Genomic DNA, 12,034 nt, shown 5'->3' on the forward strand with positions numbered 1-12,034 from the left:
TTAGAAACAAACCCTCTCTTTTATTGAATTTTATACTGGTACACAATCAAAAAGAAATACAGTCACAAGTACATCAAAATGTTTCAAGAGAAATATCAATTGCAATACGTTGTACTTGGTTCCAAAAAAGAATTCCATTAAAATATACCACTTCTTCATGAGAGAATACTGCTATTATTCACAAAATCTACTGTACTGTATAAATCCAGCAGCAAACTCTTGAACTTTTTGGTAACTTGCTCAAGGTAAACAGGGAAGCAGAAGGAAAATGATAATTCAATTCTAGAATTTGGATCAAAAATCACAGTCCTCCAGAACGGATCTTTTCAGGGAGTCAAGTCATAATGGTATTTTCAATGAAAGCTGGATACCCAACTCGTGTGGAATTCCTATGAAAATGGACTTCCTACAAAGTCCTGGTGGTCTGTGAGCGTTTATTTTCATGCTGGACAGTTACAGTTTGAGCAGTGTGCCTTAGTGCAGTGACACTGGAGTGAGATGTGTGCTCAGGTCAGGAGCAGGGCAGCAGGGGAAGGGGACAGATGGCTGACAGGGACAGGATGCTCCCAGGTCCCACCACACTGTCAGGAAAGGTTCACTCAGCAGTGAACAGGAAGAACACTTGCCAACAGACACTGCCTTTAGCTGCCAGTGCTTAGCTGTTTAATTAAACAGCTCTTGAAGTAATGAAACATTACTATTAAATATGCAGTAGTTTAACCTGTAATCATCAGAATTACCTGACCCAACAGTTGTATTTCATTGGAAGCAGAGCTGATCATTCCATCCAAACTAAGCTTTGAAGTCCTTAAAACCCTCATCAGTGTTATGTGTAAATAGTTCTTTTGGGCCCTAATCTGTGATTCTTTAATTCAGTAATTACTTTGGGAGAGTTTAATGTGTGTACACAGATACTATTAAGTTTTGCTTCTCAGGTAAGTTGTTTCCATTTCACCCAAAGGCTTTCAAAGGTCACCAAAGTCCAAACCAGTCTCACTAGGTGGAAAGTATGTTAGCAAGAGGTACTTTGGACTTCAGGCTACCTTCATCTACTCATATCTTACACCCAAGACAAGTTACTGCACACCCTATGCAAGTGATTTCTGGGGAATTACAGTTGCAGTTAATTGTAACTACTTTCAGGTAAAGGAATGAATTATATAATCATAAATACTACTTTAAAAATTCCTTTACCCTTTAACAGATCATCACTGTTGATGATTAAAACATCAATAAAATCTGTACGTAAGAACAGTAATTGTACTATGCCCTGAAGAAGGCCTGGCTTGACTACTGCTGTAGTCAGGAAACCTGGAAGGTAACTCTGTTCTTCTCCTCAGTTTACCATTTTCACATAATTAGCATGTTCTATATACAGGAGACAATATTGTATTTACCCACAGTTTATTCTTTACAACAAAGAATAAATCACAGAATGACTTGGGTGGGAAGGGACCTTAAAACCCACCTAGTTCCAAGCCCCTGCCATGGGCAGGGACACCTTTCACTATCCCAGGTTGCTCCAAGCTCCATCCAACCTGGCCTTGGACACTTCCAGGGCTGGGTTATCCACAGCTGCTCTGGGAAACCTGTGCCAGTGCCTCACAATCATTAATTTCCTCATCATTTCTAATATAGTGTCTCAACATTTTAAAAAGCCAGCAAGTTGGTAAAGAAAGCATGCAAGAAGAACACTAAGAAAACACTTAGAAAGCTGTTTATTCTAGAAGCTTGTACTCCAAATTAGCTCTAGAATCTGACTGTGTGTTCCTGGAGTCTAAAGAGGCCAAAACCAAAAAGTTTACCTGGATACCTGGGGGGGGAACATTAGTAAAACAGAAATTTTTAAAAAAGCAACTGAAAGGTGAACTAGGTTTTGCAAACTGGCATCTGCATTTAGCAAAGCTCTTACAAGGCCATAGAAATTACTGCTCCTTTTCTGTGCCTTGTTCAGTGTCTTTAGGAGGCTTGGGGGGGATTTTGTTAGGTTATTTTTCCCCTACAGTAAACCAATACAGCTACAGCAGTTCATCACAGTAATCAAAATATTATTATGCATACTAAATGTTGTTATTATGCATACTAAAAAATGTTAGAATAGAGATTTTTAGGTGAAACATGGCTGAGTTAAATCTACAGCTGCTGTCACTAAGATCAGAGATGATCAAGGACAGGGTGGATGGGGCTCTGAGCAACCTGATCTCATGGAATGCCCATGACAGGGGTGTGGGAACAAGGTGATCTTTAAAGTCCCTTCCAACCCAAGCCATTCTCTGACTCCAGTGGGCTCATGACCATAAATCACATGGGGCACTTCAGTCTTCCTTCTCTTCTTAACACAGATCTTATTTTAAAAACTTTCTGCCCTCTTAGTGCACTGAAGAGGACCTGACAGATCCAAAGAGGTCAGGCTCCTCCAAAACACAGCCAAGAGAGCAGCAGAACACCTCTGACCTGTCTCTTGGAAGTGCAAAGGGATAATCCCCCCCAGGCCAGCTCAAAGTCTGGTGGGGCAGTTCAAAAGTAGAACCCAGCTGCACTTTTCACCTGCCTGCAAGACTCTCACAGAAACACCACATCAATCCATGCAGGGCTAAAGCAGGAGGGAGGCCCTAAACAGCAGGGGCTTAACCCAACTTCACTATTTAAACCTCCTAACTGCTGACACAGGAAGAAATGCCATGGAAAGAATGCCAGCCCAGACACAGCAGGCAAGGAGGAGCTCTGCTGCTTTTAGCCATTAAAAATGCATTAAAAATGTTCACTAGTGAAAACGTTCTCTGCATGAAGCTGCAGATGACTGCCCCACCTTCTCCTCTCTGTGCAGCTTCTACTCAAAACTTTATCAAGTGTGCAACTATCTTCTGCTGCCAGTGCCTTATAATTTTTTGTTAATAGTGTCCTTTTAATTTCACAGAGTTGTGGCAGTTTGGAAAGTGCTCCTTTCAGTGAAACAGTAATTTTAGAGAACAGGTTATGCTTACATACTATGACATTGATTTCAAAACACTGCAATGAAAACAAAAAGTTCACAACATAAAACCAAAGTAACTCCTGTGACACTCCATGGCTGATTACTTATATTGAGATAAGTTTTGTAAAAATAGTTTGGAGAATGCACAGAATATCTTGACCATATTTACACAACACAGGGTTACCAGTAGCATTGTGTTTTATGACAGCAAAATGAGGAAAGTTACTGGGTCAGCAGCACAAAAATGTGGAATAACTTTCATCAAGTACCAGCTTAATTTTCTAATCATGGAATTTTGTGATAGAAATCCATCTCAGACCAATCACTCCTGTCAATTTTACCTTTTCCTGCTTTCCTGTGTTACCTTGATAAAGCTTCCAGAGACAAGCCTTTAAGCTGTTCATAAAGATGAATTCTTTCTGCTCTAAAGTAAAACAAAGATGCTGCCTCCTTGCTGGCAGGTTTGCTCACTGCTGTGATTACAGGTTGAGAAGTGTAAGGTCTTTGGCGAGTGGTACAACACTGTCTGGGAGACTTCAGGACTGAACAGGCTCAAAGAATGAATGCAGAGATGTTACAATCAAAAGAAGGAAGCAGTAGTTTCCAATCAACTCTAAGTTAAAAAGGGAACACGGATGAACAATAACCACTAACAAAAATATAAATTATCTCATTTCTCTCAGATAACACACTCCCCAAGGGGGCCTGGTCCACATATAGTTTATTGATGTAAGAAAACAATACAGTTAGTGTTAGATCCAACCACAAAGAGCAAAAAGAATGAGTGAATGAAGGTTTTGTACAGTACATATAGGAAAATAAGATGTTTGTGACACTATATATTTCTAAATAAAAAGGCTTCTAAATATATTCAAGTTATTGAAATCTACATGAAAACATATGGATGTTAATAGCAACAAGGTGCATAAAACCAAAACATCAAAATATTGAGCAACTCAATGATGTACTAGATAAAAGTTTGCTAACAATGCAAGATGTTTTACAATCTGCTTGAAATATCACCTATACCACACAGGGTAAGCTGAACATTTAGATTTAAGATCATACACAATATTAGCATTAACTTCAACAACTACAGGCAGGGATTTTTTTTTAAGCTGGCAAAGTGACTACTTTAAGAACATCAAACTTTCTCTAAATTGAGAACGTATCCAAAGAAAATGCTGCTAGCCCTTTCCAGATAAAGCCTTTCCTTTGACTTACCACACCCACTGAAGTCAAAAGCATAAGACAGCATTTGAGAACAATTTATATTACAACGTGACTAAAATAATGACATAATCCAGGTTTAAACATGTTTTCATAGGCAAACAAAAGATTCTTCTTAAAAACTAGTTTTTATAAATGCAGAATATATTGCATGAGGAACTGCTGGTATTTTTTAAGAAAATATATTGTGCGATTGTGGCTACAATGCACCGCTGCAAAGCATTGTTGTTTCTTATAAAAACTATTAACATAAAAAACTTACTTGAACATAAAGAGTAAGAGAGCACAAGTCTTCCAACTACCTATGAAAAGCAGGATGGAAGTATTGCCAGTTTTTCCTGTGTTGACATTTTACTAATGATAAGTTTTGGTGACCAACTCCCCAGCCAAAAAATAAATATATTTTTTTTTAATCAGGTGCATATTTCAAAGCTGCTATTGCAAGTGTGTTTTAAATGTAATGGACTTAAAAGTGTACGTACCAAAGAATTATAAAAATGCACTAGAGTTTGAGTTATTGTTACATAAAGAACATATTAAAAAGACTGTCAAAATAAGTAGAAAGGGGATCAAAACTGAACTAACTGAATTAGTGCAGTACTGTAGCCAGGCTTCTAAAATCAGATATAGAAAATATAAATAGACTGCTTTAGGTGATGATTCACCAGTGTCCAAAAAAGGAGCAAGTTTTGTGAAAGCTCAGTTAACTTGATCCAGAGCTCTGAGCAGTTCTTCCCCCTGTAGCAGGTTTCTGTTGCCCTGTATGGGAGCGTTTACTTCGCAGTCGTAACTCGTGAGTTGGGGGAGTCCACTCTCATCCATCGACTGCCCTAGAAGTTTACTTGCTATGTCTAAAGAGGGAGGGGAAGGAGAAAAATGCACTTTATTCACCATGCTTAACCTCTCCTAGAGCTGTTCACAAGGAGCTATGTGTGGATAGTTCTGGAGTCTCTGTTCTCTTTCACACAGCCCCCTCCACCCCCTGTACCTAGGGAAGGAAGATACCAACCAGTTGATAGTAGAATGATTGTCTTTTGCTCCACTCCACTGTGATTATTTGTTTTGCATCCCTTTACACGTTTCCAAGCAAGTGATGCACTTCCTCCACGGTCACCTGTCTGCTGGAATAAAGACCCCTAGAAAGAAATAAAATTAATCTTCTTTAGTGAAAATTGTAGCTTTATAACCCTCCACATCCCTCTTCCAAATGAACAGTTCCTGTCACTAAGTACTAATATGGCATTGTTACAATTTAAAGTGGATTTGGTTCAGAATTTCCAAGTACACTAACTTGAAAATTATTTAACAGAAAACTGAATCAGGTTTCAAGACCTGACTTCCCTTAGAGAAAACAATTACAAAATCCTGGTTATCATCAGGTACCAGGCTCAAGATTAGCATGTACATGTACACAAACACACCCATTTAATTACCACTGCTCTGGGGTGAGTAAGCATCAGGTTTTCACTGCAGTCTCTAATGGCTTTCTGCACTGGAATTAACAGTGTAGGCAGGAGAGTCAGGAGCCTCAGCAGGCCGATTCTATCTACACATCTAGGATGTAAATTCTGCTTGCACTCCAGTTATTGCCACCAAGCCACCCAACCCAAGCCCTGTGAAAAATGCAGTCCTACACCAGCCTAGTGCAGATATGGCTCCTTAGCATATTGTTTTGACAGCAGAACAGAAGATATGGCGATTAGGAAGCTGTAAGGGATTCATGTAATTGGGATAAGGAAGAAGAAGCTGCCACTGAAACAGATGGGATGGAAAGAAAAAGCACCATCTTAGTATCAAGTCTGCTGGCAAAAGTACTTGAATCTGCAAAGTTTGGTCTTGTTAGTGACACTGACTGCTGCAAAAAGAGGAGAAGGTATTTCACAACACTGCCATTTCCTCAAAATAGTGAGGAACATATGTTTGCAGGTTAGAAAACACCTGTGTAAGTCAAGGGAGCAGCTGTGTAGTAGAAGTTATAGTTAACTCAGAGCTGCAGTTCATAGTGAGATTAGTCACCTACATTGCTGCTGCTTATTTTTTACCAAAAATGCATTCCAGCCCTACATGTTAAGAAGATTTGGCTTGTAACTGTTCCCATGTAGTGATTTATATCATTATTTTATAAACTCACTATAACACAATATTTTATCATCTTACTATATCTTGTCCTTGTCTAATTCTCCTGTTTTCTAGGAAGCTAAAGTAATATTTTACTTTGGTCTTCACTTATTTTCACTCTTGCAAAGTACATCCCACTTCCCTAGAGCTAAAAATTTGTGGCAAGTGTTTGTACAGCCCTAGAACAGCATATATTCTAAGCCTGGATTTAACATAATTTTTCTTCTGCTTGTGTGAAAGGCCTGTATATCCTCCCAGAAATCCATTGTGGAGAGAGAAGCCAAACAACAAAAGCACTTCTTAAAATAGCTTCACTAAGACCCAGCTTCATGGAAATCCAGCTTCTGACTCTGAGAAACCATCACAATATTTGTAACACTTTTGTCAGATACAGACAAAAGAAAAAGTTTAGCAAAAGATGAAGTCTGAACCTGTAAGCATGAAACTGGCACTAAGCACAGAAGCCTGAACACTATTCCAGCAGTTCACACTGAACTGCTTGTGTTCTGTGCATTTAATAACATTCCATGCTGTTTTGAATATTTTACCAGCAAAACTATGAGCTGTAGCACCCTTGCATGAGAAAAGGGCAGTGGAAAGCAATAACCTTTCTTGCAGAGCTGTGAATTCTTACAGGGCTTCTGGAAGCAGCAGAACAATGTGCATGGAAGTGCAAAGCATTTAACAAATGAAAACAACCACATAGAAATGGCATAGAAAAACTGATTTGTCTTATGCCCAGACTGGAATGCTAGAACAGGAGTAAGGAGTGTTCAGAGGAAAAATAATCCTGCACTGTAAGATAGGGTAGATGACTACAACTAGGAGGTGGCCCAGCAGAGAAACAAAGAAGCTCAAAGGCTACGCTGCCATACAGGAATTAAGACTAAGACTTCTTAAAACTTGACAAGTGGGAATTTGCAGTGAAGATGAGAAAGAACAGTGTGCAATGGCAAAGCTCAAGGTTTCAAAATACTGAGAATTGACAGTGAGAGACAAAGATTATGGAGACAAGGTACCCTTGCGGAAAATAACAAGCTGGACAACCCCCAATCAAGTGACACAAATGTAGGACTATCTACAAAGTTTCTTTCGAATAGCTGGGACAGATGAGGATGAGCTATTCCCAAGTGCCCACACTAATACTAGAGAGAGCATGCATGAAGGGAGTGGCAGTAATAGACATCGGCTAGGTTATCAGAGGAGCTCTCTTCCCTCACAGTTCAGATGGTCTTATCTGATTAAGCAAAGGAATCTCAGACCCAATGGAAAAATAAAAGCATAGGAAGAAGCCTAAGAACACTAATCTTCAGTGTTGACAAATGTGAAAACTGAGTTTGAATTCAAAAGTTAAATAAATACAGCAATTACACATTTAAATGTGATGTCTTACACTTGTGCATATTCTACTAAAGAAACACATATGTTCACAGAAGAGTATCTTCTATCTAATCAAGAAATGCACATGGGTGTAGAGGGCCCTTTTGAAAAGTTGACAGTAAAAGAGAACTAAAAGTGGAGTATCTGCATATATAGATCTATTAAAATTTCACTATCAATTATCTCTCATCCCAAGATTCCAGTGCTTACCAACAGCTTAACTCAGAAGTCTGCACTGATGCCTCATTTCAGAAATTGCAAGGTTAAAAGTGAATATTTTAAAATGGTAAAACAAAACTCACAATTCCAACTGCCTGAAAAAGTGAACCATCATGTTCCATTTTTCGTTTTCTCTGAGCATTATGCAAAGCTAGCATCTTTGGATTTAGATCTTCATCCAGTGCAGTAGATCTAAGAAAAATTGATTCAGGCTGTTAAGACGTTTCTACTTTCCTTGAGCCATTCTTCTTTGGTGGACACTTTTATATACAACATCACAGAATTTATGAGCTCCACTACTTTTTGTTCATAAATTGACTTATTTCAACAATCATTTTCTATGAGCATAGCAAATATTAGCCTTTAATCTTGCTGTGAAGCTCAGAATGAGTTTTAACAAAAATTTTTAAATCTGCAGAAAAAAAGCATAAAAGTTCAACAGTTCACTAGCAACAGAAAAAAGGGAAGGAAGGGTGAGGGAAAGTCTACTCTGAATATTTCTATGTACAGATAAATCTTTGACATATCACAAATCTCATGGTTGACTTAATATAGTTTTCTATTGTGATAACTAAGTACTACAGGCACCACGGATCATCACAAAACACATTTAGTTTGAAAAGCAATATCTATTGCTTGTAGATATCTGTACATCTGATATCTGCAGTATCTGCAGCACAGACTGTAGTTGCCTCTTACCTCTAACACAGTGGACAAGGAAAGCACCAGAAACATTGTATGGGTGTAACTACCTGAATTGCCTGCTTTTTTATAAATGCTGCACACCAGGTACAAGAGTAGAATAGAATTTTTACATGAGGTGCTTAGGTAAAGGCTACCATGAAATTACCTTTAGAGGAGTTTACTATTAAAAAAGGACTCATTTGACATGTCCAAATTTAAATGTCTGTGAAGAACGCTGAGGATGAACACACAAGAGCTGGCAGAACTTATATCTAATTCCTTGAACAGGCACCACAGCTTAGGCTGCACTTTTAAAATACCTTTCATTGAGAGTGACTGTTAGCAAGCTGGGTGTTCCTGGAGAAGGCTTTTCCCCCTGCTCCACCGCTCCCTTCCCGGCCCTGATGGGCGAGGCAGTTCGACTCCTGCTCCCCGCGTAGGGCGAGGCGGGGGCGCTGCCGGGCTCGGGGCCCCCGCGCGGGGGCGAGGAGGGGACCACGATCGGCTTCACCTCATCCCCGTGCTCTGCTGGCTTCAGCTTCACCTCCTCGGGGCTGGCCCCGCCTGCCTGGCCCTGCTGCTGCTGCTGGAACAGGGGGATGCTGCTGCCTGCACTCTGCGAGCTGGACGAGCTGCTGCTCTCCAGCGGGGACAGCTGATCGAAGGAGCGCAGCTGGAAGTCGTCATCCATCGGGATGTACGGAGCCAACATCTCTAAATCTAAATCCGTTTCCTGGAATGGACAAGAGGGGGAACTTAGCAGTGTGGAAGAAACCTCAGCTAGGACTTCATCAAGGCTTTTCCTTTTACCAAATCCTTAAATTTTTTTTTTTTTTTACTTTTTAATCAAAATATTACATAAAAAGGGAAGGAGGTGCCTAAAAACATTCAAAAAAGAAAATAATTACACTCAAAATTCTTTATAATCTTATTCTAAGTTACTGTACATTACCTGAGTAGAGAATGGATTTTTTGCTTCTGTATCTATGGCAAAGAGTTTCTCCACTAATTCCAGTTTGAATTCACTGGCCATATCATTATCCACATCAAAGCAGTAGTCGTTGGGACTGCTGGGCTGTGAAAACATTTTGAACACAATTTTAGGTTTCTGTCACTGCAACATTTGGCATTGTTACCTACAGATTCTCTGCAAAATGTTCTAATGTAGAAACTAATCCCAAGCTGTAGCTGCACAAAATTAAAATGGGAGAGGAAAACACATTTACACTCAAATTTACCCCACCAGGGAAGCATTGCTTAACTGAAACCTGGAAGTAGCCTCTACAGGAATTCACTGCAAATACTTTGCTGTTTAGGGAAGCTGTATCTGAACCAGCTGAACAAAAAAGATCAATCCCAAGCTCTCCTTATTGCTGTCAGATAGCATTGCAGACATTTGCAAGACTCACTTTAATGAAAAGATATGACAATTTATCAGTTTCCTCAGATCATGGTGTGAGCTTAAGTCATAAGGTAGAAATAATTTCCAATTCCTGTCCTGGCTGCATCCTTAACCAGATCTGCCCCACAAGGCCCAACAGCACATCCATTTTAATGACAGCATATCCAAATGACAACACTCACCTCAGGTGAACTTTGGCTGGTACTTGCATCAGAAGGGCTGGTTGGTTGTTCTTGCACCTGAGGCATGGTAAAAGAAAGTTCGAGTGGCTCTGTGTTTGGCTCCAGCTTTGATACAACTTCTCTATTGAGTGCAGGATCAGCATTGCTACGAAGTGGCTTTGTAGTTTCAGAGGCAGGTAGTGGGGACATTGCCATATTTATATTCTGCAATTTCTCACTGGATGAGGGGAGCATTACATCATTATACAAAGGAACTTCATCACATTGTTGTTCATCAGACTCTATAAAAATTAAAAGAAACCATCAACCTAAGTAACAGTACTGTGTGTGTCTATGGACCTCATTAAATTGAAACAGCAGCTGAAATACCACTGGGCAAGTGGTACTGGGAGGTTATTTTATGAAATCTATTATAAAAAGTAACTTTGCTAATTAACATGCTCTCCAATTTAAACACACACCCACCATTACTGCTGAAATCTAGAGAGATAATTGTGTCTCCAGCAGCTGGGGCTAGCACAGTTAAAGCATCTGGTTCCTGTTTAAGTTTTTCAAATAGGCTGTTGGTATCATCCAGGTCATCTTTACTGAATATTTTGGTCATTTTCATGTCAGGAGACTCCACTGGTTTCAGCATACACTCAGTTTGTCCAAGGGAAAAAATTAAGTCCTTCTGAACAATTCCACTGTCAGACAGAGAAGAAGATGACTGTTAAAGAACAGCTAAAAGCAATAAGTTCTGGACTAATAGCTTTGTAGGTTGAAACCCACCCACTCTCCCCACCCAAAAACCCCAAACCAAAACAAACAAAAAACACCCCACCACACATATCCCACAAAATTACCAGGATAAGAGCTTTAAGAATTTATTTTGTTACTCATTCTTTCCTCAAAAGTAACAGACAAAGCAAGCACTAATTGTGGTGCAATCATAAAAAGGTAACAAACATAAACATGCTTTTCTGAAAGCATTGAAAAAGGAAAAGATTTTTTAAAGAGGGAAAAAAGATATTTCCTAAACAGCTTTTTTTTTGTTTTAAATGAATATGCAATATCTTGCTAGACTTATATTGGGACATTCACTGTAGTTTTGAAAAACTAATTTAGGATTATTAGACATTTGCAGAAGAACAGTCAACCAGTCTGCCCTGAGCTGAAGCTTTCAACTAAAAGAGGAGTTCAAAGGAAGAAAAACATAGATGGGATTGAGAATGACACCACTACTGCTGCTCTGACTCCATGACAAAGTTGTTGGTGGAATTAACTGCTCCAGACTTGGGACAAAGATTAGAGAGTTGTCTAAAATGCAAATGCTCAAATGCTTCCAACCATACAGAAGAAGCTGGTTCTACACTCATTTGTCTGCAGAGATCATCTACTGACATCACTAGACCAAAAAAGCATCTTTTCTCAAATACAATTTCTAATCCTAGGACTGGCAGTATTCTAAGAAAAATTCCACTGGTAGGGAACAGTACCATCATAACACACTCAGCAGGGAAGTGTGCCATCAGAATCTGACTTGGTCTTCACTAAAAATGATGACAAAGAACACTGAAGTCCACTCAACTTACCTCAACACATAGTTCACACACACTATGCACTGTGGCTGAGAATTCTTAGTGTTGTATATAACAGTTGCTTGAGTTTCAACCCAGACATAGCCACCTTGTTTGGCCAGCATTCTGTACTGTCCTGTTGTCACCTGCCCTTTTGTGAACACTAAAAGCAGAAAGAACACCAGCTTCAATTACAGGCAGAAAAACCCCACAAGAGCTGTTTGAGGTCAGTATTCATTGCAGATTCCTATCTGCAACTAAAAGAAAGCCTTTGTTCTTCTGCTGC

The 12,034-nt window shown here is 39.4% G+C and overlaps 1 protein-coding gene across 2 annotated transcripts in view; it reads right to left on the bottom strand.

Annotated features, from left to right (window-relative positions):
* The window catches only part of HIF1A (hypoxia inducible factor 1 subunit alpha), a 33,550-nt gene continuing 21,516 nt past the window's right edge, over positions 1 to 12,034 (bottom strand). The window contains exons 8-15 of one of the 2 annotated variants that reach the window (XM_059475348.1): positions 11,764 to 11,911; positions 10,655 to 10,875; positions 10,190 to 10,470; positions 9,558 to 9,680; positions 8,926 to 9,338; positions 8,005 to 8,113; positions 5,214 to 5,340; positions 1 to 5,055 (exon numbers count right to left, since the gene is read on the bottom strand). In XM_059475348.1, the coding sequence (XP_059331331.1) occupies positions 4,904 to 5,055; positions 5,214 to 5,340; positions 8,005 to 8,113; positions 8,926 to 9,338; positions 9,558 to 9,680; positions 10,190 to 10,470; positions 10,655 to 10,875; positions 11,764 to 11,911 (1,574 nt within the window). In that variant the 3' untranslated portion in view covers positions 1 to 4,903. The remainder of the gene's footprint in view (positions 5,056 to 5,213; positions 5,341 to 8,004; positions 8,114 to 8,925; positions 9,339 to 9,557; positions 9,681 to 10,189; positions 10,471 to 10,654; positions 10,876 to 11,763; positions 11,912 to 12,034) is intronic. The other variant, XR_009418717.1, reaches the window with a different exon arrangement.

This window comes from Ammospiza nelsoni, chromosome 6 (assembly GCF_027579445.1).
Source record: "Ammospiza nelsoni isolate bAmmNel1 chromosome 6, bAmmNel1.pri, whole genome shotgun sequence".
In the NCBI taxonomy this organism is placed as follows: Eukaryota; Metazoa; Chordata; class Aves; order Passeriformes; family Passerellidae; genus Ammospiza; species Ammospiza nelsoni.